Source organism: Macrotis lagotis, chromosome 2, assembly GCF_037893015.1.
Source record: "Macrotis lagotis isolate mMagLag1 chromosome 2, bilby.v1.9.chrom.fasta, whole genome shotgun sequence".
Taxonomy (NCBI): domain Eukaryota; kingdom Metazoa; phylum Chordata; class Mammalia; order Peramelemorphia; family Peramelidae; genus Macrotis; species Macrotis lagotis.
Genome location: NC_133659.1, coordinates 101,270,249 through 101,291,993, shown reverse-complemented (window position 1 = coordinate 101,291,993; position 21,745 = coordinate 101,270,249). Strand labels below are relative to the sequence as shown.

At 47.0% G+C, this 21,745-nt stretch overlaps 1 protein-coding gene across 2 annotated transcripts in view; it reads right to left on the bottom strand.

The window, feature by feature from the left end:
- Positions 1 to 19,238, bottom strand: part of LOC141512974 (receptor-type tyrosine-protein phosphatase V-like) — a 35,142-nt gene extending 15,904 nt beyond the window's left edge. For both annotated transcript variants that reach the window (XM_074222376.1, XM_074222377.1), the window contains exons 1-19: positions 19,000 to 19,238; positions 13,773 to 13,837; positions 13,401 to 13,455; positions 12,787 to 13,056; positions 12,297 to 12,566; positions 11,612 to 11,875; positions 11,029 to 11,283; positions 7,920 to 8,156; positions 7,454 to 7,726; positions 7,040 to 7,312; positions 6,568 to 6,840; positions 5,529 to 5,792; positions 4,683 to 4,949; positions 4,070 to 4,351; positions 3,165 to 3,305; positions 2,461 to 2,671; positions 2,138 to 2,205; positions 967 to 1,093; positions 723 to 770 (exon numbers count right to left, since the gene is read on the bottom strand). In XM_074222376.1, the coding sequence (XP_074078477.1) occupies positions 723 to 770; positions 967 to 1,093; positions 2,138 to 2,205; positions 2,461 to 2,671; positions 3,165 to 3,305; positions 4,070 to 4,351; positions 4,683 to 4,949; positions 5,529 to 5,792; positions 6,568 to 6,840; positions 7,040 to 7,312; positions 7,454 to 7,726; positions 7,920 to 8,156; positions 11,029 to 11,283; positions 11,612 to 11,875; positions 12,297 to 12,566; positions 12,787 to 13,056; positions 13,401 to 13,455; positions 13,773 to 13,829 (3,635 nt within the window). In that variant the 5' untranslated portion in view covers positions 13,830 to 13,837; positions 19,000 to 19,238. The remainder of the gene's footprint in view (positions 1 to 722; positions 771 to 966; positions 1,094 to 2,137; positions 2,206 to 2,460; positions 2,672 to 3,164; positions 3,306 to 4,069; positions 4,352 to 4,682; positions 4,950 to 5,528; positions 5,793 to 6,567; positions 6,841 to 7,039; positions 7,313 to 7,453; positions 7,727 to 7,919; positions 8,157 to 11,028; positions 11,284 to 11,611; positions 11,876 to 12,296; positions 12,567 to 12,786; positions 13,057 to 13,400; positions 13,456 to 13,772; positions 13,838 to 18,999) is intronic.
- Positions 19,239 to 21,745: the final 2,507 nt, after the last annotated feature.

Genomic DNA, 21,745 nt, shown 5'->3' with positions numbered 1-21,745 from the left:
TTTCTGTCCTCCTAAGCATTTTTTGTCCAACTCATATTGAATTGGAAGTCCATTAAAAACCCTCAATCTTTTTCAGATAAATTGCCATCTAACCTGTCTTCTCCCATCTTGTATTTGTGAAATTGGTTTTTTGAACCCAAGTATAAGACTTTACCTTCCTGGCCTTTAAATTTTATACTATTAGATTCCATCTAAGATCTCTTGGGGATCTTTAAACTCAAATATCTAACATGTTAACTGTCTCTCTAGCTTTGTGTCATCAGCAGATAAGAGGAAAATCCTTACATGTTTTTATCCAAGTCACTGATGGAAAGTCTATATCAGCAGTAAAAGGTCAAAAGTGGTACACTCTACAGTGGATCTTCTAAGCTGTCGTGGAACCCTTAATGACTTCTCTGAGTCTGGATACTTTATCAGTTATAAATCCATCCAAAGGTAGTTTGGATAGATCATTGGACTTTTTCATTAGGAATGATTGGAGTTCAAAAACCAATTCTGATACTTCCTAGCACAGGCTAGTCATTTAATAACACTACAGCTCCTCATCACTAAAATGAAGAGATTGGACTCAAGCACCTCAAAGGTCTCTCTCAGCTCTGAAGTGATGCTCTGACCTCTTCATCTTTTCCATAAGAATTAAACAGGATACTTAATCCACCCAGGCAGCCTCATCTGCAACTTTCAGCCTCACCCAGGGAGGGGGCCCAGGAAATAACACTCACCTTAGGCTGTAGGGTGTCATCTCTTGGGAGAAATGATTCTTTTCTGCCCTACAAAAAGGAAGTCAGCTGAAAAAGGACCAGATAGCTGAGGTAAACCCACCCCCTCTAAAGGAGATTTCATTCTTCTTCAGCCAATTGGCCTCAACGCCCACCACAAAGTCCTCAATCTCTGGAACTACAGTTGGAGCCCATGGGAAGCCCTTCTACCTGTTTCCCCTTCCACATCCCCTGCCACAAGGCCTACCTTTCAACCCACACACGTCTCCAGCAGAGCAGGCCTAGGACGGCACACAGGGTAAAGAGGCAACCTGATACAATGCCTGAAGCCACCAGGAGTGGCACCGAGGCCCCTGAGACACTGACCCGAGGCTCTGGGGAGGACGAAGGAAAGGATGGAGCAGCCTAAGATGGCGTGTCCAACCAACCACCCAAACCTAGACATATTCACTTAGCTCACCTTGAGGGCTGCCCCCAGCTTCCCCTATCAAAGTCATGCCAACACCTGAAGCCCAGAAACTTTTAAACAAATGAGCAGTCTACCCTACCACCTACCAGCTCCAGAAACTAAGGCTCCTCCCTGTCTTCCTCTCTACATTGGAGGCTAGATGGCATCCTGAATGGGAGCTCAAAAGCTCGGGTTTGTCCTGTCCTCAACTCGTGGGTATGCTCCCTCTCCTCCACTGGCAACCAACCATGAGATAAATAACAGGGCAAACAGTCCCATCTGACCCAGGAATTCTAGAACATTCAGAGATCATGAAACACTCAAACCTGGAGGAATAACCTTGGGATCATTGGATCAACTGGAATAGACCTTCAAGGCTGTTGAGTCCAAACCCCCACCACCATCACCATTTATCATTTTGCAGATGAAGAAACCAAGCCACAAAGAGATTAAACGACTTAAAGAATTTGGAGCCAGACCTTCCTGATCTCTCCCTTCCTTTAAATTATTAGGGTTTAAAACTGTAATGACTTTTTTGTGTATAATATATATATATATATATAATATACTAGTTTCCCTTCCCCTCCCCCCCTTCTTCCCTCATTCCTCTCCCTTTCTCCTTCTATTCATTCTCTCTCCCTCTTTCTCTCTCCTTTAATTCCCTCTTTTGTCTTTGTCTCTCCCTTTCTCACTCTCTCCCTTTTACTTTTTTTCTTATCTTTTCCTCTTTCTTTCTCCCTCCATTTATTCTCTTGTCTGTCTGTCTCTCCCTCCCTCCCTCCCTTTTTATCCCTTCTTCTAAGTAATAATAAATATTGAAAGTAACCATATGTGGAAAACATCTAACCTCAATCTCATCCCTTCATGCTAGAAATAATTCACAGAAAGAGAATCTACAAAAACCACCTCCTCCCTCTCCTAGTTCCCAAATCCAGCTCTAACAAATGAGATGTTCTCACTTCCTGCTTACCTGAGAAGGCTGTAAAGGAGACAGTAGGATTGACTGGGTCAGAGCTGGTAAAGGCTGCAACACTGAACCTGGGGATTCATTCAGGGTTCAAGGGGAAAGTATTAGTTCCCCAGCCAGGAGCATTTGGGATGCCACCTGCCCCCGCCTTCTTGGGTCAGGCTCCCCCTAACTTTATTTCTATCAATTTTTCCCAGGAGGTCAGAAGAGCTGGCAAACTCCCTGAACCCATAGAACAGGCAGACCTGTGGTCTTTGTGTATCAGCCCAACCTGATGAATCGAACCAGGCTCTCTCCAGATCCATCTAGCCCCCTTCAACCCTCACCTATACTGGGCATCTGGCTTGAGCTTCCCATTACAGGTCTGCTGGGTCTGGCCACAATCCTCAGTGCCAACAGGCACCGTCCAAGATCGGGGCATTGCCCATGGGCCTGGGCGGAAGGGGGAGGGCAGCAAGACAGCCAAATAAGAGTCAAGTCCTCTGTAGTAATGGTCATACCAGGTGTGGGAGATGGCTTCCTGGGATGGCTGTACCACTAGAAAATGGGAAAGTAGGAAGAGAGAACATCTAGTTATCAATCCTAGGAACATAGACCACTTTTCCATAAAGAGGTTTTCCTCTCCACAGACCCTTTCCTCTTTACCGTTCCTTTTTCAGCCTATTATTTCTACTCACCCAAAGGAAACTCCTCACAGAACGTCCAGAAGCATATGAGATAAGCATTTAGCTTGACCTACCAAGTCTAGTAGTTTTAGACCCTCTCCTTCATTCAACCATATCTCATGTTCTTTCCCATGGCTATGTCCACATTTCTGTAGTGTCTGCCCCTTTGAGGTCATTCAACCAAGTACAATCCTGGTAGTACCCACCATTAAATGCTAATTCCAAATATGAGTTGCCTGGTCTTATGTAGATCCCCTTCTACCCTTTTGCATGTCCCAGCCCTTTGTATCAGAGTTTCACCCACCCACCCCACCCCCAAAATTAGGCAATGTCTCCAGGGCTCCACTTCATATGTAGACACTTACATGAGGCATTGGTGGTGGCAATAACACCATACCATTGGATCTGCCCATTGTCCTCACCAAACATGTCCCGTGTAATCACCACCCCAGCGCCTGCCTCAGGCTCCAAGTGAGGTGCAGCTGCCATCTCTGGGGGGCGCCAAGCTAGGGGCAGAAGTGGGAAAGGATCAAGACCCAACTGCAGAATAATAACAATAAAAGAGTGCCTAATTTGGAAACTGTTGGTAATAGTCTTAAAAGCTGGATCTGAAGACAAAAGGTAAACAGGCAATGGAAAGAATTTGAGTTCACAGGCCCTGCAGATATAAGGGACCTTCAAAATCTAGGCCAGAATTTATTTTGTTTTTAATAGGGCTTTTGTTTTTCTTGTTTTCTCAGTGGGGGGGGGGGGAGAAGGAGAGAGAGGAAGGGAGAAGTAAAGGAGGAAGTGGGCAGAAAAGGTGGATCTTCATTTGAAAGTAAAATAAAATTTATTTTTTTTAAATCTAGACCATTCCTATATGGAAATATATTTTGTATGACTTCACATGTATAATCAATATCTTCTCACATGTATAATCAATGCCTTCTCAAGGAGGAGGGAAGAGTGGAAAGGAGGGAGAGAAAGAATTTGGAACTCAAAATTTTAAAAAATGAATGTTAAAACTTTTTACATGTAATTGGGAAATATTTAACAAACTGAATAAACTATATCAAAAGGGGAAAAAATCTAGCCCATGCTCCTAATTTTACAGATGAGGAAGCTGAGACCTAGGGAGACCATGACTCCAAACATAATACTTTTTCTGCTAGAGCAACCAATCAAGAACCCAGGAGTACTGGGGAAAAGATATTCTAGGATTATGTTCAAAGACCAGCACTGGGGGCAGGGGGGGGGGGTCTGGATAATGCCGACAATGCATGCCTACCTTCTGGAGAGGTGGTACATAGCAAAGTCACTGTCTGACTCCACAGCCCATTTTTCCCCAACAAGGTGAGGCTAAGGCGGTAAGAGGTGGCAGGGGTCAAGCCAGGGAGCCAGAGGACATTCTGGGAGGTGTTGGCACTGAAGACAGGTTGAACTTTCCCTCCAGGCCCCAGTTGCTCTGCCACCATCAGACAGGTGTCCACTTCTCCTATAGGTACTGTCCAGTTGACTGCCAGGCGGGTGGCCTCGGGTTGGCACTGCACATCTTCTACTGGTCTGGGCTCTATAGGGACCAGATGATCATCATCTTGTGGCCAATGTTTCCTAAGTAGTATCCCCCAGAGAACTGGATGTCCATGTGTAGGTGGGTGGTAGAGCTTCCCATCAAAAGGAATAGAGAGATGAAATAACTGTTACCGCATCAAGGGGTGCTTCCCACAAAGAGGAAGAAATTCTATATTGGGCATCACTGCCTACCTTGAAGAACATAAAGGGCAATGCCAGTCTGAGAGGTATTAGCATGAACCTGGATAAAGACCCAGAGTGGGCATCAGTGAACTAACCTGAACTAATACTCAACTGCCCCTGCCCAGCCTCCAAGAAATCCAACCTACCAACAAGTAGCACTATTGGATTGGTGGAAGCTTTGAGAGGTCCAGCTAGACACAGTACAGAGAGGAAGACAGCACGTCCAGGAATCAGGCCCCTGAGGATGAGGCGGCTTTGGCCCAGGGACACAGGTTGTCTGTGGAATAATTGTCCAGACTCTGAGAGGTGGGCCTGGCATTCCTCCTGTCCATGTGGGGCAGCAGCCCAAGTCAAAGCCACCATGGCATTGTCTCCTTGCATGGTCACTGACATTTCCTTGGGCACCAGTGGGACTATGCAGGGATAGAGAGCAAGAGAGAGGGTGAGAGAGAATAAGAGAGCACACAGGTCACCCAAACATGACCTGGTACCATGTCCCTCCCCTGAGAGCACTAGTGTCCACTGAAGCCTCTAGCTCACTCCAGTCCCAGGGAACTTCAGGAGGACAAGCAAATAAAGACACAACTAATTTTGAAATAAAACTAAAGCATCCCATCTCTGTTTCCATCACCCTCCCCTTCTAACCCAGACTAGAAGCACTTGCAGTGGTCCCTTCCTAACGTGGACTAGAGATATGGACAAATACTGAGGCAGAGAGGAATAACCCAGGGGGCCTTTGGACCCAGCCAGCCCCAGATGCAATTGCTTTCTCTTAGTGTCTTCTATTTTGCTTCTATCTTATATACCTCAATGCTTACACAATGTTTCCCTCATTAGAATGTAAGGTTCTTGAGGGCAGGTACTGTCTTTTTTGTTTCCTTTCTTAGTACACTCAGCACAGTCCTAGGCCATAAGAGTTTAACAAACATTGGTTGGTTGACTCTACTCGGTTTCCCTCCTCCCTATCCTGATCTCTGATTCCCTCCACTCACGGGTCCAGCTGGTGATGTTGGCTGCTGCAGAATGGTGAGGCCCAGCTAGAGAAACAATCTCCACCTGGTATTTGGTGCCTGAAGTCAGATTGGAAAAACTTATATTGTTCACCTCAGGTCCTACAGTCGTGATGCTCACTGTGGTGTCTTCCTGGTGAAGAGTGACTCGGTAGCCAACCTGGGTCCCAAATGCCTGGTCCCAGGAGACCCTCAGCCTGCTTGGGTCCTTACTGGTCACATTGACCATGACTGGAGGCAAAGGAACTGTGGAGAGAGCAAAATGGGGACAGAGGTAACAGAGAGCAGAGAAGGAGATGGAAGCTGTAAGTAATAAGCAATGATCTTAGATAACCTGTTCCTCAATCCTGGAAGGAAGGAAGGAAGGAAGGAAGGAAGGAAGGAAGGAAGGAAGAAAAAGAAAGAGAAAAAGGAAAGAAAGAAAGAAAGAAGAAAAAGGAAAGAAAGGAGGAAAGAAAGGAGGAAAGAAAGAAAGAAAGAAAGAAAGAAAGAAAGAAAGAAAGAAAGAAAGAAAGAAAGGAAGGAAGGAAGGAAGGAAGGAAGAAAGAAAGAAAGAAAGAAAGAAAGAAAGAAAGAAAGAAAGAAAGAAAGAAAGAAAGAAAGAAAATTGGTTTAAGCAGGGTTGTTGTTCTTCCTCCCCAATATGACTAGAACTAGATTAGACAGAGCTCCTCATAGAACTTTGATCCTATCATCAGTTCCCCCCAGACAAGGGATGAGATTCAGGTTTGGTTCAGAAAGGGACAAGAGTCTCAAAGTGGTTGTTGAACTGTCTCTGCTCTCCTCTTCCTTTCTTGGCCTTGGGAGTGCATGTCACCATACCCAAAATCTTGCTATAGCAGTCTAAGTTGGGTTAGGAACCATCCTACTTAGAACCGGGGGAATGAACTGGATGACCTCTGAAGTCCCCTACTGGTTCTGAAATTCTGCAGTATTCTCTCCATCTCCTGGATTCCCCTATGAATCACAATGAGCCACTTCCCAACATACCCAAGAGTGAGATATAGAAACAGCTACTCACGAGTCCATGAAGTTAAGTTGGGGGCCCAGGCTTGGTAAGGTCCCCCAATGCCACCAGCCCTCACATTGTAAGCTGTCCCTGGCTCCAACCCCCAGAAGGTATAGTTGGTGACATTGCCCATGAGGATAACATGGTGAATGGCATTGCCCATCGGCAGCTGGTACAAAGTAAACTCAAAGCTCTGTGCTCCACTTGGTTTCCAGGATGCTAGTAGGGCTGGGGCCTCGGGGCTGCCCACATTGAAGAGAGTCAGATTTGCTGGTGCCTCAGGATCTGGGAAATAACCAGTGTGGTTAGCATCCATGGGCAATGCCCTGCATTAGGAATGAGGCAGCATTCCCAGAAGCCCCATGGATATTCTTGCAGATGGTACAGAAGGAATAGGAAAATATAGGAAATCAAGAATAGAATGGGGATGTGCTGGAATAGGGGGAAACTAGGGCAAGAAGAATGGGGTACCAAGTGTGCTTACATGTCCAGGCTGTGGCATTTATAATGTCACTCTCCTCTATACCCCGCAGGGCCACCAGCTTCACCATGAACTCCATGCCTGAGGGTAGCTGGGACCAGGAGAAGTTCTGGATCTCAGAAGAGAGTGTTGCTTCTTCCTTAAGCTTCAAGGGCATTAGATGGTACAACCATAACCGGTAACCATCCAGGACCCCAGGAGGTGGGCTCCAGTGGGCAGTCAGGGTAGAAGATTTGCCTTCATTGCCCAGGCTCAGGTTGGCAGGGGTGGCAGGACCTACAGACACAGAGAAGAAGCAGATTCAGAAAGCCTCCTTACCACCACCACTATTACAGAACATACAGAAAGCCAGGAAATAAGAGAGTATTCTAGATATCCTATATTAGATATCAGGAGAATGAAGAGCTAAAAACTCACATGTGCAAATATGTGTCTTCTGGGAGGTAGAATTAAGGTGCCCAGCCCAGGCCCAAACTGACACGTTGAAGCAGGAACCAGGGGTGAGGCCCTTAAGAGTCAGATTAGTTTGCTTGCTGCTCACACTGAGGAAGCCTAGGGTCTTCTGGGCCCCTTCTTCCTTCCAGGAAACCCTGTACCCATCCCGCATTCCTTCTGGAGATACCCATCGGACATCCAGGGTGGAGGTGCTGCCCTTGCTTGTGACTTCCAATGACTGTGGAGCCAAGGGCCCTGCAAGGATGTAAGACCTAGTGATGAAGACTGGACATAACTTCACTGGCCAGTTCTCACCCTGCAATCTCTCAGGGAGCAGCTGCCTGGGTTCCTGATCTCAGGATGACTGAGCAACACCTCTTTCCTTGTCACCATGATCTATTCTGTTGTGTCACCCTTCCCTCTGATACCACCTTATCCTGATACTTACAGGTATGCCCCATAAGGCTCTGAGTGGTGATCCCTGAGGGTAAGATAACATCGACTCGATATTGGGCACCAGGCACCAGCCCTCGGAAAGAGATGTGGGTAGCATTGGGAAGCACAGAAACATTGGCAATGATGTCTGGGGAACCCTCAGCATAGAGCAGTACCCTTCTGCCTCGATCCCTCGATGCCTGCAGTCCAGTTAGGTGGAGAAGCCCAGGCTGGGGCCTGGCCTTGGAATCTGGAAGGGATGCAGTAAGGAAACACCCCCCAGGCGGAGTTATGATGGAGAAAAGGAGTGGGTTGTATATGTAGTGCCAGCCAAGCCAAGCTGTGGCTAGCTACAAAATTCAGGATAAGATCTCTTCTCTCTGTCAAGTTCCTATGCTTTGGTATTTGGCTTTGTTTCACTTTCCCCTTCGTTACTTACTAAAACCCTTTCTGGGGAAAAACAATTCTGTCTCTGCTGAACTAAGGGAAAAAGAGGGCTTGTCTATAGGTTGGCCAGAACAGCAAATAACAGCTCATGCTTGCATAGCATTTTCTTGGTCATAACCACCTGACTCTGTGAGTTGTTTTATCCTTATTTCAAAAATGATGAAACTAAGTTTTAGATGAAGTAATCAGTTCTAAGTCCCATAGCTAAGGATGACTAAGAGGCATAACTAGAACCCAAGTCTGCTCAAACCAAGCCCATGGCTTTTGGTATCCCACCATTCTGCCTGAGAGTATCACAAGGGAAACATAAAGAAATGTGTATGAGAAAAGCAGAGCAGATGGTTCCTTTATAATCTATGGGCACTGAATTCCAGACTGTCTGGGTTGGGGCTTCCTGTTCCTCTCTGGCTCACCTCGGATACCTGGATATCACCATTACAACTTACCTAAGTGGTCAGCCAAAATCCTTCCACCCCAATTCAACACAGGCAAAGTTGGGTTTAAAAAAACAAAAACAAACTTTACCAAATTAAAACCTTTCCTAATCCTCTCAATTGTTAGTACTCTCTCCAGTCTTAAAATAACTTTATTTTCTTTATCTGTGAAGATTTCATTTTTATCCCTCCCCACTCCCAAAAAATAGAATGTTAAATTCCCTCAATACTGGGACCTTTTCCTTCCCAATATCTGTCTCCCCAGTGTCTAGAAGAGAGTCCTAAACAGAGGAAATAGCAAATAAATGTGTTGAATTGAATTGACCTACTAATAAAAAGTATATATATATATATATATATATATATATATATATATATACACACATATATATAACATAAATATTCACATGTGAATATATTCATATATGTATGAAATAATAATCTAGACAATTGAGTACCAGAGGTAGAAATGTCCAATAATTAACTCTTGTCCCACCCTGGGGACAAAGCCCCGCCCTCTCTTTTTAACCCTTGTGCCTTCCCATTCCAAAGGGGGCAAAGAGAATTGACTGTTTGGAGGAAGTTGTTTGCTCCCTCCTGTGAATATAAGCGGGAAATTATGGACCAGTTTTCCCAATCAACTCTTTCCAAAAGTCATTTGACTTATCAAAGACTGAAGGACCAATAGCAATAATAATAATAATAACAATTATAATATAATAATACCCACACACAAAATTTGATTTCACAGTCCATAAAGTTTTCCTCAGGAAATGAGCAGTATAAATAAATTTTATGGTCCCATTTGCAGATGAGGAAACTGAGATAGGCTAGTGAAGTATTTAATCTCCTTATTTTTTAGATGAAGGAGAGTTAGCTCATTTTGACTTAGTAAAGAGCTGGAAACAAAAGGAATGCCCATCAACTGGGACATGGTTAAACAAATTGAGCTATATGAATATAATGGATGGTAGTGCCCAGTGAAAAAATGAATATGAAGACTTATATGAACTGAGGAAGATTAAAGAAAGCAGAACCAGAAAATCAATCCACTTATAATAGCATAAATAGAAACAATAGTAACTTAAAGAAACAATGTTCATAATTATAAAGGCCAAGTCTAGCCCTGCAGAAGAGAGGAGAAAATGTCCTCTCCTTCCCTTCTTCTCAAAGGTGGGTACTATGGATGTGTATGTTGTCAGATTGGAGTGATGTGTTGGTTAGCTTTGCTCAACTGTTTCTGTTTCCTTTTTCATTCTCTGTTAAAAGGAAAGGTCCTAGGGGCAGCTAGGTGGTGTAGTGGATAAAGCACTGGCGGAGTCAGGAGTACCTGGGTTCAAATAGGTCTCAGACACTTAATAATTTACCTAGCTGTGTAGCGTTGGGCAAGCCACTTAACTCCATTTGCCTTGCAAAAAACTAAAAAAACAAAGCAAAACAAAAAAAAAAAAGGAAAGAAGGGGAAAATATATTTGAAAATGGAGGAAATATATAAAAAAAAAGATATCAATATTTTTTTTAAGGAGAGGAAGTAAAATACAGTAGAAACTTGGGCACAAACAATGAAATTGAGATTGGCTTGTGGCAGAGACAGAATTCAAAGCCAGGGCTTCTGGCTCCAAGTGCATGATCTTTTTGTTTTGGGCCCAATTTGCTCTAGGCAGCTAGGGGGTATATTGGATGGATGGGTGGAGTTCTTGGCCTGAAGTTAGGAAGATCTGAGTTCAGATCTAACCTTAGACTCTTTCTGTCTTCTTCAGTTTCCTCATCTGTAAAAGGGATCATACCTCCCATGGCTGTTGTGTCAACCCATTAGGTTCCCATAAGATAGTGATTGTAAAGGGTTTAGCAAAAGGTCTGGCACACAGCAAGGATTGGGTAAATCCCCTTCCTTCTGCACCCTCCCCCTAGGTATTTAATGCACAATGATTTGAATTGTCCTATTTTCATATCTAATAAGAAGCATTATTGCTCAATCCTATCTGGTGTGCTATCAGAAAGGTGAAAGGCTCAGGTAAGACAATTCTGGGTTCAACTAAGTGTTACCTCCTTCCTTTCTTGGAGGAATCTGAACGGTTTTATCCTTTCTGTCTATATATGCCCCACAGACATGGGTCAAGAGGATCCCAGGCAGTGGAGACCTAGGAGGCTGCAGATAACCTCAGACTGTAAGGCCGATGCCTATGGGCAGTACCCAGAAAGAAACCACCCTGAACCTTATACCCATACATATAAACTTACACTCCAGCCAAGTATCAGCCAGAACTGAGATACTGTGGGGTCCAGCTAGAGCTGTGAGTTCCAAAGTGTAATAGCCAGCAGGGAGAGGGCCTGGAAAGGTGGCATTGACAGCCTTAGGTCCCAAGGTATAGTTCCTCTCAGCCGGCCCACTCAGCCGCAACAGGTAACCATCTCGATGCCCTGGCCCTGCCTGCCAGCTCGTAGAGAGCCCAGGGGGCCAAGGAGTCAGCATCAAGTCAAAGGGGGCAGAAGGATCTGTTGGAAGCAATCACAGAGAAAGAAGAAAAAGTTTGAAGGAAGAGAAAGAGATGGAGGAGAAATAGAGGGTTAGAAGGTAGGTGCTATGCTTTAGGTGGATTTTGGATACCCTACCATCTTTCTATGTTCAGTGACCCATCCAGATGTTGATGACTACCACATGGCATGTGTTAGAGAAGAACGGGGGTCTTACTGCTACTGCAGGTAATTATCAACTGATTAACTGGAGAGGGAGGGGGTCTATTCAGTTGTAAACCTTTTCATTGTGGGATACCAAAGAATAGCCAATTTGCCTTTCTTGCACCACTTCCCCAACAGCACTCACAGGTCCACTCGGTGGCATTGAGTTCTCCAGTCTGTAAGAGGCCAGCAGTAGCATTGAGTGACAGCTGGTAGGGAGTACCCGGGGAGAGGTTGAAGAAGGTGTGGTTGGTGGTGTCCCGCTTGGCCACAGCTGTGAGGATGGTACCATCCAAGAGGTCCAAAAGGGTCAGGTGAAACCAAGCTGCCCCTTCAGCCCTGCTCCAAGAGGCTTGAAGGGCACTTGTACCCCTGGCAAATAATACTAAATGCTCTGGGGGTATTGGAGCTAAGAGGCAGAGAGAGAGAAAAATGGTTAATCTCAAGAAAGATCAGAGGATAACAGCCAGTAAGGCCAATCCACTCATTTTGCAGATGAAGAAACTAAGGTCCTGAGATTTTAAATGACTGACCCAGAATCACATAGTTAATGTCTAAAGCAGGTTTCAAACTTAGTTCTTTGTGATTTCAGATTCAGGACTCTATTTACCATGCCACCTAACTACCTTAAAAGTTAGAAAATGAGGGAAGTTGACGTGATCTTGACATGGTGGGTAGATAGATATGGAAGATCAGAGAAATGAGCTTCTCTCCAAAATACTTTGTCTATAAGGTTCTGCCCTACCTGCCCTCTCCTCACCCCAACCTCCAGGTTGCCAGGCCCCTGAGGACATTACTCCAGCAAAGGTCAGTCAGGATACTCTCCTTACTTGTCCACTGGTGGATGCTGGTGTTAGCATGGAGGTCACCAGCCCAGGTAGTAACCCATAACGCATATTCACTGCCAGGCAAAAGACTGTCAAAATGGTAGGAGACAGTTTCCGGAGTCACTGAGATGTTCCAAGTCAATGTCTGGGACTCCAGGTGGTAAAGGAGAAGCTGGTAGCCATCCTGTTCTCCAGGAGCAGAGTCCCAAGAGGCCTCTAGCCTGAATGGGCTCCTAGTGGTGTTGAGGCTCAGGTTGTGGACAGGTGAAGGGGCTAGGCCAAGAACAAAAAGGAGACATCCAATGAACAGATAAGGGAGTGAGGGGAAGTGTAACCCTCTCCCTTCAATTTCTAAAATTCTATCTAGACCCTAAATTAGATCATCCTGTAAAATCTGATCCCTGAAAAACTGCCCATCTATGTCCAGTTCCTGGCCTCTGCCAATTCTCCTGAAGGTACCCCTTGGCCAGGTTTTCTCACTGATGCCACTTACTGGTCTGAGTTGTGAGGATGACGGTGGAATTCTGGGAGCAGGACAGAAGCACTGTCACCTCAAGCCTGTAGTGGCTCCCGGGAACCAGGTTCTGGAACTTGAAACCACTGGCATTGGAGCCAGCCTGGAGCTGCAGTCTCTCAAGGGGGTCAGAGAGGCCCAGACGAGTAAGATGGAGAACATAGCCCAGTCCAACTGGGATTGGTGTCCAATTCAGGATCAGGCTCGTGGGCTGACCTTGACTACTGACGTTCACCTGCAGGGGCTGTCCTAGGAGGAGAGAACAGGTCCATGTTTCATCATCAAACATCCAGCTCCCTCATTTTACACAAGAAAAGATTCTGGCCCAGAAGAGAAAATAGATTTGCCTTGGATCACACAGCTCCTGGCAGATGAACCCAGATTTCCTGCCTTCAAGTATGGTACCATATGCCACACAATAGGGGGTGCCTCACCAGCCTCACCTATTTTACTGACTAGGGAAGATTAATGTTCATGCAGAAAAGATGCAAAGAGGGAGAAAATATAACCATGGGCCAGAATAAGTGGAGACATAAGTGGAGAATATCGGCTGATGTTGCACACACTTTCCAGGGGTTTATTTGAGCACCTACCTCCATGCTCCCTTTCTGTGGGTATCTCTACCTGGTTGCATCCATCATCATCATCCTGCAAGAAGGAGAACAGTTGGGATAAACTGCCCAGTACTCAGACTTCTAGCTGGCATGGGACAGGGGCAGAAGGAAGAAGATGGGTCATTGTCTCTGATGGTCCCAAGCACAAGCACTTCATCTCCCAGAGTTTCTAGGGCAGCAAGCAGAAAAGTAATGGAAGTCTGGTCTCTGGTCTGCCAGCAGTCAACACAGGAACAGCCGCTGGGTTAACCTAATGCAGACCAGCTGTGGGGCCACAGGAGCGGAGGCAAGCCCAGAAATGCCCCACTTGCCTGAGCCCCTCGCCACCCCAGTCAAGCATGCCCACCTTACCTCTGCTAAGGTTCCTCTGAGCCAGAGAAGGACAGTGAGGAAGAGCAGGGGCCTCATAACCGAACCTGAAAGGGATAGTTTGGAGACAGTGGGGGTGGAGCCAGCCCCTCCCTTCCACCACCCACCCACCCACCAACCTCCCCGCCCAGCCTGTTGGCTGAGAGTGGGGCTGGGAGAGCAAGGAACAGAGGAGCTTTGCCTGCCTATCTGGGACTGGCTTTGAGAGGAGGGCAACAGAGGTGCCAGCTCGAGGCCAGAAAACAATGAGGGCAGGCAGGCGTGAGTTCCCCCATGTCTAACTCATTTCCGTCCTAAACCCTATCTCCATCCCTAATGCCAATCCCATCCTTTTCCCCAATTCCTTCCTCTCTCTCTCTCTCTCTCTCTCTCTCTCTCTGTCTCTCTCTCTCTCTGGGGTAGGGTGGGCTTACTGGAAAGGCATGCAATTCTCCATCCCTCTAGAAGAGAGGTGCCTGTATTAGATACAGAGGCATAGACAGAGTCAAGAAGACTTCAGCTGAACTCTCACTTCATATACTTAACTTGCTGTATTCACTTGAGGTCTCAATTTCTTCATCTGTAAAATGGAGTCTAAGACCTCCAAGGTCCTTCCAGCTCTAAATCTAGAATCCTCTGAGTTAAACAAGTTGGGTTCAAATCCCTGCTCTGAAGGTGACTGTGGTCAAGTCACCCTCCATGAGTCTCAAGTTCATCATTGTTAAAAGCCAGATAATACTGCTATTTGGCTTTTTCATAGTGTTGTTTGGGGAAGGCACTTTTTTAACTTTAATGTATCATAGAAACGACGGTGAGATGGACAGAAGAGTACAATGTGAGCAGCCCACATGGGCAAGACATTTGGCAATGATGGCAGTGGAGACAGATGGAGGGTGGTGTCATTTTTCTCTGCATTGTCCTGACTGCACAGGCTTCAACCTGTATGTACCTATGTACCTACACACTTCTCTGGGCAGGTGGAACGTCAGGTCACAGAATTAACTATTTTAGAAGCCATCTAATTTACCCCTTCATTTTACTGAGGTGAAATGCCACTTGGGATTGGAATCTAGGTCAAGGTGTGGCAAGGAAGGGGAAAAGTGTTTATTAATCACCTACTGGTGCCAAGGACTAGATGAAGCGCTTTAAAATTTTTATCTCATTTGATCCTCACAACTCCAGGAAGTGAATGCTTTTATTATACCCATTTTACAGACATAGAAATTGAGGTGAAGTGACTTGCCCAGGGTCGCACAACTAATCACTGTCTGAAGCTAGATTTGAACTTGAGTCTTCCCGACTTCAGACTTAGAGCTCTATCTGTTAGGCCACATAGTTGTGGTTGTGATCATAGAATCACAGGATTATAAACTTAGAGGGGAAAGGGAGGTCATCTAGTCCACTTCTTTATTTTACAGAAAAGGAAATTGAGGCCATAGAAGTTAAATGCCTGGCCCAAGATAACAAAGATAACATAGGTAATAAAAGACAAAGACAAAGTTTGGACACTGATCTCTGATTCCAAGCCTAGCCCTGTTTCCACTGTATACACCTGGATATTGGGAAAGTGAAGTGAAGACCCAAAAGAGTTGATTTGGTGTCAGAGTCAAGAGAATCAACATGTTCCCTAGTGGGGGAAACTGAGAAGCCAGGGAGTCAGTCAGTAGACCTTGCCCTCCACCCCTTCAACTTGGGGATGAACCTAAGGAAAGAGAAAGGACTTGATCTAAGAGGGGTCCAATGGCCTCTAACTCATTCCTCTCCCTTTGTCACTGCTGCTCAAACTGGCTCCTCCTGTCCCATACAGTCCATGTCTGGGTGGCCAGACCTGGATGATACCCAGCCAGGGAGCCTTACCCCACCCTAAAGCCAGAAGCATGCTAGTATATGGGAAAGATGGGGTGATGGTGAAGGGGGAGGTTAGCTCACATACAGCCAAAGTAGGAAGGGGTGGCAGAGGTTGGATAGACTGAGATGGGGAAAGCAGGGATACAGGAGGACAGGGAAAGGAAAGGGGTAGGAAACAAGATTCCTATCCTGTGGGACATGGACATTCTGCAAGAACCAGGACAATCTAATGGAGAGATTAGAGACAACTCTACAATGGTTTTGTCTAAGCCTCTGAGCTTCCCCTCCCACTACTGACAGAGCTGGGGGGGATGCTCCCTCCCCCCAGTCTGGCCCCAAACCTCAGAGCTGCCGCCAGGCCCCTGGATAAGGGCCTGGAAACTTAGGAGTTGCAGACTCATCAGATTTTCCAGGCTCCAGGCTCAGGGGATTGGGGCTGGTGAAAGGGGAGACAGGCAGCAAGGCCTTCACTAGGCCAAAGAGGAAGCCTGCTAACCTCATCTCATGCTTGGGGCCCCCATAGCCAGCTAGGCCTCGGTTCCCCCACCCTCTTTTTGGAGCAGGTATTTAAAGAGAAGGAAAGCAATGGGGAAAGAGGATGATAGCAATTGTACTTGGACAATGGAGTAGGTTTGAATGAGACCCAGCACAAAGGTCTCTAGGTCACATCTGAAGAAGCCCCTCATCTGAGCTAGGAAAGAGGAGGCTGGTCAAGGGCAGCATAATCAAATACCCAACCCAACTCTTGCTCTCTCTGTTTCTGCCTCTGCCTCTTTTTCTCTCTGCCCCTGTCTGTCTGTCTCTCTGTCTCTCTCTCTGTCTCCCCTAACTCAGGCACTTGGCCTGAGCAGGCTATACCTGCTCTAATAGAGGTTGGGGGGGAGCAGTATTAGGACCTGGACTCCAAAACAACCTATGAGTCTCAGGAGGACAGACTCCAGAAGAGAGCAAAAAAAGGAGGTGACAAAGGACAAGAAAAAAGACCACCTCCCACTCATTTAGGAAGCAAGGTCCTCAAAGAATCAGAAGCTATCTTTCTCAACTTGAATCTTTCCCAAGTCCTTCCAGGATCTCCAGCTACCTCCCGGGCTCAGTATGTAAGGGGAAAGGGCCTAGATCCAGGAGTCCTGGCTCTCAAACATAAGTTTGACCATACCCTTCCCAGCCTTGGCTCTTGAGGGTCTGTCCAGGAATTCTTCCTCATAGTCTTGATCTGATGATTCAGGCATCCCCCCGAGAGGAAGAGGAGGATGAGAATAGTGAGTGAGAAGAATAGAGGAGCTTATGGTCCCGAAGTCCCACCTCTTGGAAGATCATTCTTCCAAGAAATCCTACCCTAGTAGAGGAGGGAAGGTCCAAGCCACCATTTTGACCTGGTGGAAGATGAAAAGTGGAACCTGACATGGCTGTGTGTACCTGTACTATGATTGTGTGTATGATATGTATGAAGAGGTGCTGGATATACATTCTATATGCATGTGTGTGCATATTTCTAAGAATATTTCATGTGTGCCCAGCTGGCCTGGGGAAGGGCAGACTCCCCATGGGCCAGCACCCAGTCACACTTACATTCCTCAGAGTCCTCTCCCTAGAATGGGTCCCTCCTGCTCCAGCCATCACACCAGCAAGCATATCTATAAGCATTAGGAGCGTTTCTATCTGTTGTGTGAACACAGTATATCCATATATGTCCTTATATCCTCAGTCCAGTACATAGTGGTGCTTAATAAATGCTTGTTGGTCTAATTACAAGTGTGTGCAAGTATATATTGTGTGAATACATGTTTTATGGTGTGGGTGACTTTACTGTAAACACATGTGTTGGACATTTAAGCTCCAAAGTTTCCTCAAACTCAGAATATCCAAAACAGAACTCATGATCTTTCCCCCTGGAACCCACCCATCTTCCAAACTTCTGTTTCTTTGGAAGGCACAATCTCCCACTCAGAATATCAGCATTATCCCACCTGGTCTCCCCCTCTCCATTATGCCATATCTGTGATCAAATCTTGCCATTTCTATCTTTGACCACTCCATTTTTCTCATGTGACCCATTTTTTCTACTCCCACAGTCACCCCCTTCATCTGGCCCCCATCACTCATCACTTGAATTCTTCATTGTGCCCATCTCTATAGTTTCTCTCTATTCCATCCAAGTCTTTCCTTGACCACTTCTCTCCACAATAAATTCCAGTGCTTCCCAATTGCCTCATAGTTATAACATATAAACACTTCCATTTCACAAGTTAGTCCAATCCACCTTGCCTGTCTTGCTTTGTATCCCACCCCTTCCCACTCCCTACAATACAGTCCCATTGGCCTTTTTCGGAATTCCTCCTCCATCTATCTTTGCTCTGGGCAATCTCAGACCCTGGAAGGCCTCTCTTCTCTCTTCTCCCCCTACTTCACAGATTCTCTTCATTCTTTCAAGCCACTTTTCCAATTCTCCAGAAGTCTTTCTTTTTTTTTAATTTTTAAAAAAATTTATTTAAAAAAAGTTTCTTTATTTAAGGCAGTGGGGTTAAGTGGCTTGCCCAAAGCCACACAGCTAGGTAATTATTAAGTGTCTGAGACCGGATTTGAACTCAGGTACTCCTGACTCCAGGTCCAGTCTCTATCCACTGCACCATCTAGCCGCCTCCAGAAGTCTTTCTCGACCCACCTCCAAATCTGTTAGTGCCCTCCCTCCCAAACTACCTTGTATTTATTCTACATGTTATTCTACATGGACATATTGTCTCCAGTATTCTAATACAAACTTGTTGAAAGTAGGGATCATTTCATTGTTTTGTCTCAGATCCCTAGTACAAGGAAGTCAGCCTTGGCCCATAACGGCTGACTGACTAATTGATTCCACTTTGTATATGTAGTATATGGAAGTGTTGAGGCTAGGGTAATAAAGTGCCAAATTCTGGAGATGACAGATTTGCTCAGATGATGATTTTGTCTGGATCTGGGAGTCTCAGACTTAAGGGAGGATGCTGAGGTTGCTGCTCCTTCCCCATACCCCAGCTGAGTCCCACATGTCCAAAAAGGGTACTGAAGAGCTTGGGTACTGTTTTAACTAGTATTGGGAGAAAGACCTAGGGGCTGCCCATGGTCCCTACCCGGCTAAGCCCAACTCCCTGATGATCCCGGATTTTTCAGGATCCTTCTCTGTTCCCTCAGACAGTGAGAGGGGGAAAGGGGATCCCCAAATCCATAATAGAAAGAGGGTTTAAGGAGAGAAGTTGACACTACTACCACCTCCCCCAGTCACGGGAAGGCAAGGAAGACAAAGCATGGGACCCCAAACTCCCCCCCTAGGATGGCCACAAAGAGGTACCCAGCTGGCCTGGGGAAAGGGCAGAGTCTCCATGGGCCAGCACCCAGTCACACTTACGTTCTCTGGAGTCCTCTCCCTAACTCTTCTTGGATGGGTCCACCCTGCTCCAGCCATCACACCAGCAAGACAAGCCTGGGCGGGCATATGGGGGCGGGTGCAGCTGAGCCCAGGCTAGCCCAGCCTCTCAACCCCAGGGCCTTGATGGGAGGGGCATGAGGGGCAGGGAATAGGGCGAAGATAGGCAGTTCAGAAGCAATAATCCTGGGCTCTTGGCATCTGGATGCTACATTGGAGAAACTGAGCCTGGGGGTAGAACAAAAGGGGAAGGTAGAGAAAAAAAAATACAGGACTGGGGAGTCCCAGGTCCCAACACATAGGCCAGCCCTTAATTTGTCCTTAACCTCACCTCAAATTCTATAGAGTGGCTGGCACCCCCTGCCTCTAGGGATTGGCAACCTCCTGCCAAGGGAACTCCCTGTGCTTGCTTTGCTCCAGAATCCTAATGGGGGTTTGCCAAGGCATAGTGCATTCTAGAAACTCTGCAGTATTCCCAGTCCCTCATCCCAAATAACCTCCCCCCAAGGGGCTGATACAAGGAATTAGACAGCTCCAGGGAGTCTGGGGTGAGGAACAGGAGGGAAGAATCAATTTCTAGGCCTAGGGCAGAGTAAAAGGACACAGCCCCTCCAAGCTCCAGACCCCTACCAAGATCTGAAACTGTGTCCTTGACCTTCCCCTCCTCCCAACAGACCCCAAGGGCCCTGGGGGGCTGGGAGTCTTATGTGTCTTTAGGTGTACTTGCTTATTTGTTTGGCTCCTCCAAAGCAGAACCTGACCTGGGCAACCCCAGGGTATCTCTTCCAAGTCCAAAGACCCAATCTCCAGATGGAACCAAGGAAGACTGAAGGGTCTCACTCCCTTCTCTCTGAAATATTTTCAGAGACCTTTGGAGGGACCGTTTTAATCTTAGCATTTGTATCCCCAGGACCTTGCGAAGTACCTGGGCAGTGCTTTATATTTGTTTATTTGCCACAGGCAACTCAGTCCCTGAAGTTAGGGTAGGCAAACTATGGCCCTTGAGGCAAATTCACCTTGGTTTTATGCAACAAATAGGAAGTGGACTGGATCTGACCCAGGAGCCAGATTTTGCTGACCCCTGATCTAATCCAACCCGCCCCTCATTTTATCAATGAGTAAATTGACACTAGAGAAATGAAGTGACTTTGTGATAGTAGTAAGGGGCAGCTCTGGGGTTTGAAACTCACTCCATTCAGGAGTCCAAGCTTAACCTCCAATGTTCAAAGTTGAGGGGTACTGGAACCCCAGGCCCATCCTAGAAGGGTGAGCCCCACAAAGACAGAAGGGCAGATTTCTCCGGCTCGAGCGGCTAAGCACCCCAGGAGGGTTGAAGAAGGCTGAGAGGGGTGGGAGCCTGGGGGATAATCAGAGAACCCCTGGGGAGCTGGGATAGCCAGGTGCAGGCTGTGGATCTTCTCCTGCTGCCTAAGCAGCTCCCTCCCTCCCACCTATCCCCGGGAGGCCCCGGGGCCTGAGGCTGCCTGCCCACGCACAAACCACCGGCCGGCTGAGCTGGTGAGGACCAGAATGGGGGTTCAGCACCATGGAAACATGGGGGAGGGAGACCCAGGGGTGAGGATGGGGGGAACTCGTGCTTCCTCCTCCCCGCCCCCCTGTGGCATCCTAGCTTCCTGTTCCTGATTACAATCAGCACCCTGAGGGGGTGGCCCCTTCTCCACTCCCCCTTCCCCTCCCCAACCCCGAAAACCCAGACTGGAGCTAGATGTGAGGAAGGAGAGAATCCTAGGATCCGGCCCTCTTGGAATGGGGGCTCTCCTTTTCCCCCTAATTCAAGGCCAAGGTGACCCCTTCTCCACCCTCTAGATGGAGAAATAGAGTAGTCAGAGCTAGAGAAACCTCAGAGACAATCTCTTTCAGCCCCCTCATTTTATACTAGAGGAAATGGAGGGGTCTACATGGGAAGTGACTTGCCCAAGGTCACAAAGATAGTAAAGAAAACATGGTCCTTCAAAAGGGAAGTGCCAAAGAGGGACAATGAAATGTCCCTGGGAACAGAGCACCAGGTCTGAACACTGTCCCTGTTCTGTTTCTCAGGTCTTTGTCGGGTCAGACTCAGTTTCCTCCCCAGTAGGATGAGGGGGCTGAACGATTATCTCTAAGAGCCTATGAACACTCCTACCCCCTCTCAACTCCTAGCAGCCCCCCAGCACGGTCGCCCCCCCCACTCTCTCCCAGCACCTATTGTACCTCATTTCTTTGATGCTGTCACAGTTTGATGGCTGAATCAGAGAAGTGGGAGGAAGAAAGAGAGGGTGGGGGTACCGGCAGGAAGGGTTGGGGAAGGAAGAAGGGAGGACGCCTGGGACAGCATAAGGTAAAAAAAGACCTACAATGAACATGAACAGGTTTGCATTGCTGACCGGCAAAAGAACCAGGAAGGTGGTGGAGACCTCCAGGTGTGTGGGGGCAGGGCAAGGCGGGGGTGGGGGGAGGGAAGAAGGCAAACAGCTGGGGCTGCCTCTCTGGGAACCATTTGGACAGCTGGGGGAGACAGGAGATTGGAGAGCCAGCTGACCTCCTTCGCTCAGGCCAGAGGCTTTCCTTGATCCATAAGTCTTCTGAGATGGTATGCGGGGGTGGGTTGGGGTTGTCAGAGAGAAATGGAAGCCGGGGTGGGAAGGACTCTCCAATGATCATTCTCCTTTTTTTGGCTAATCAGCTGGATTGCCTATAGCTAGGTCAGAGAGAGTCATGGCCAGTTTGG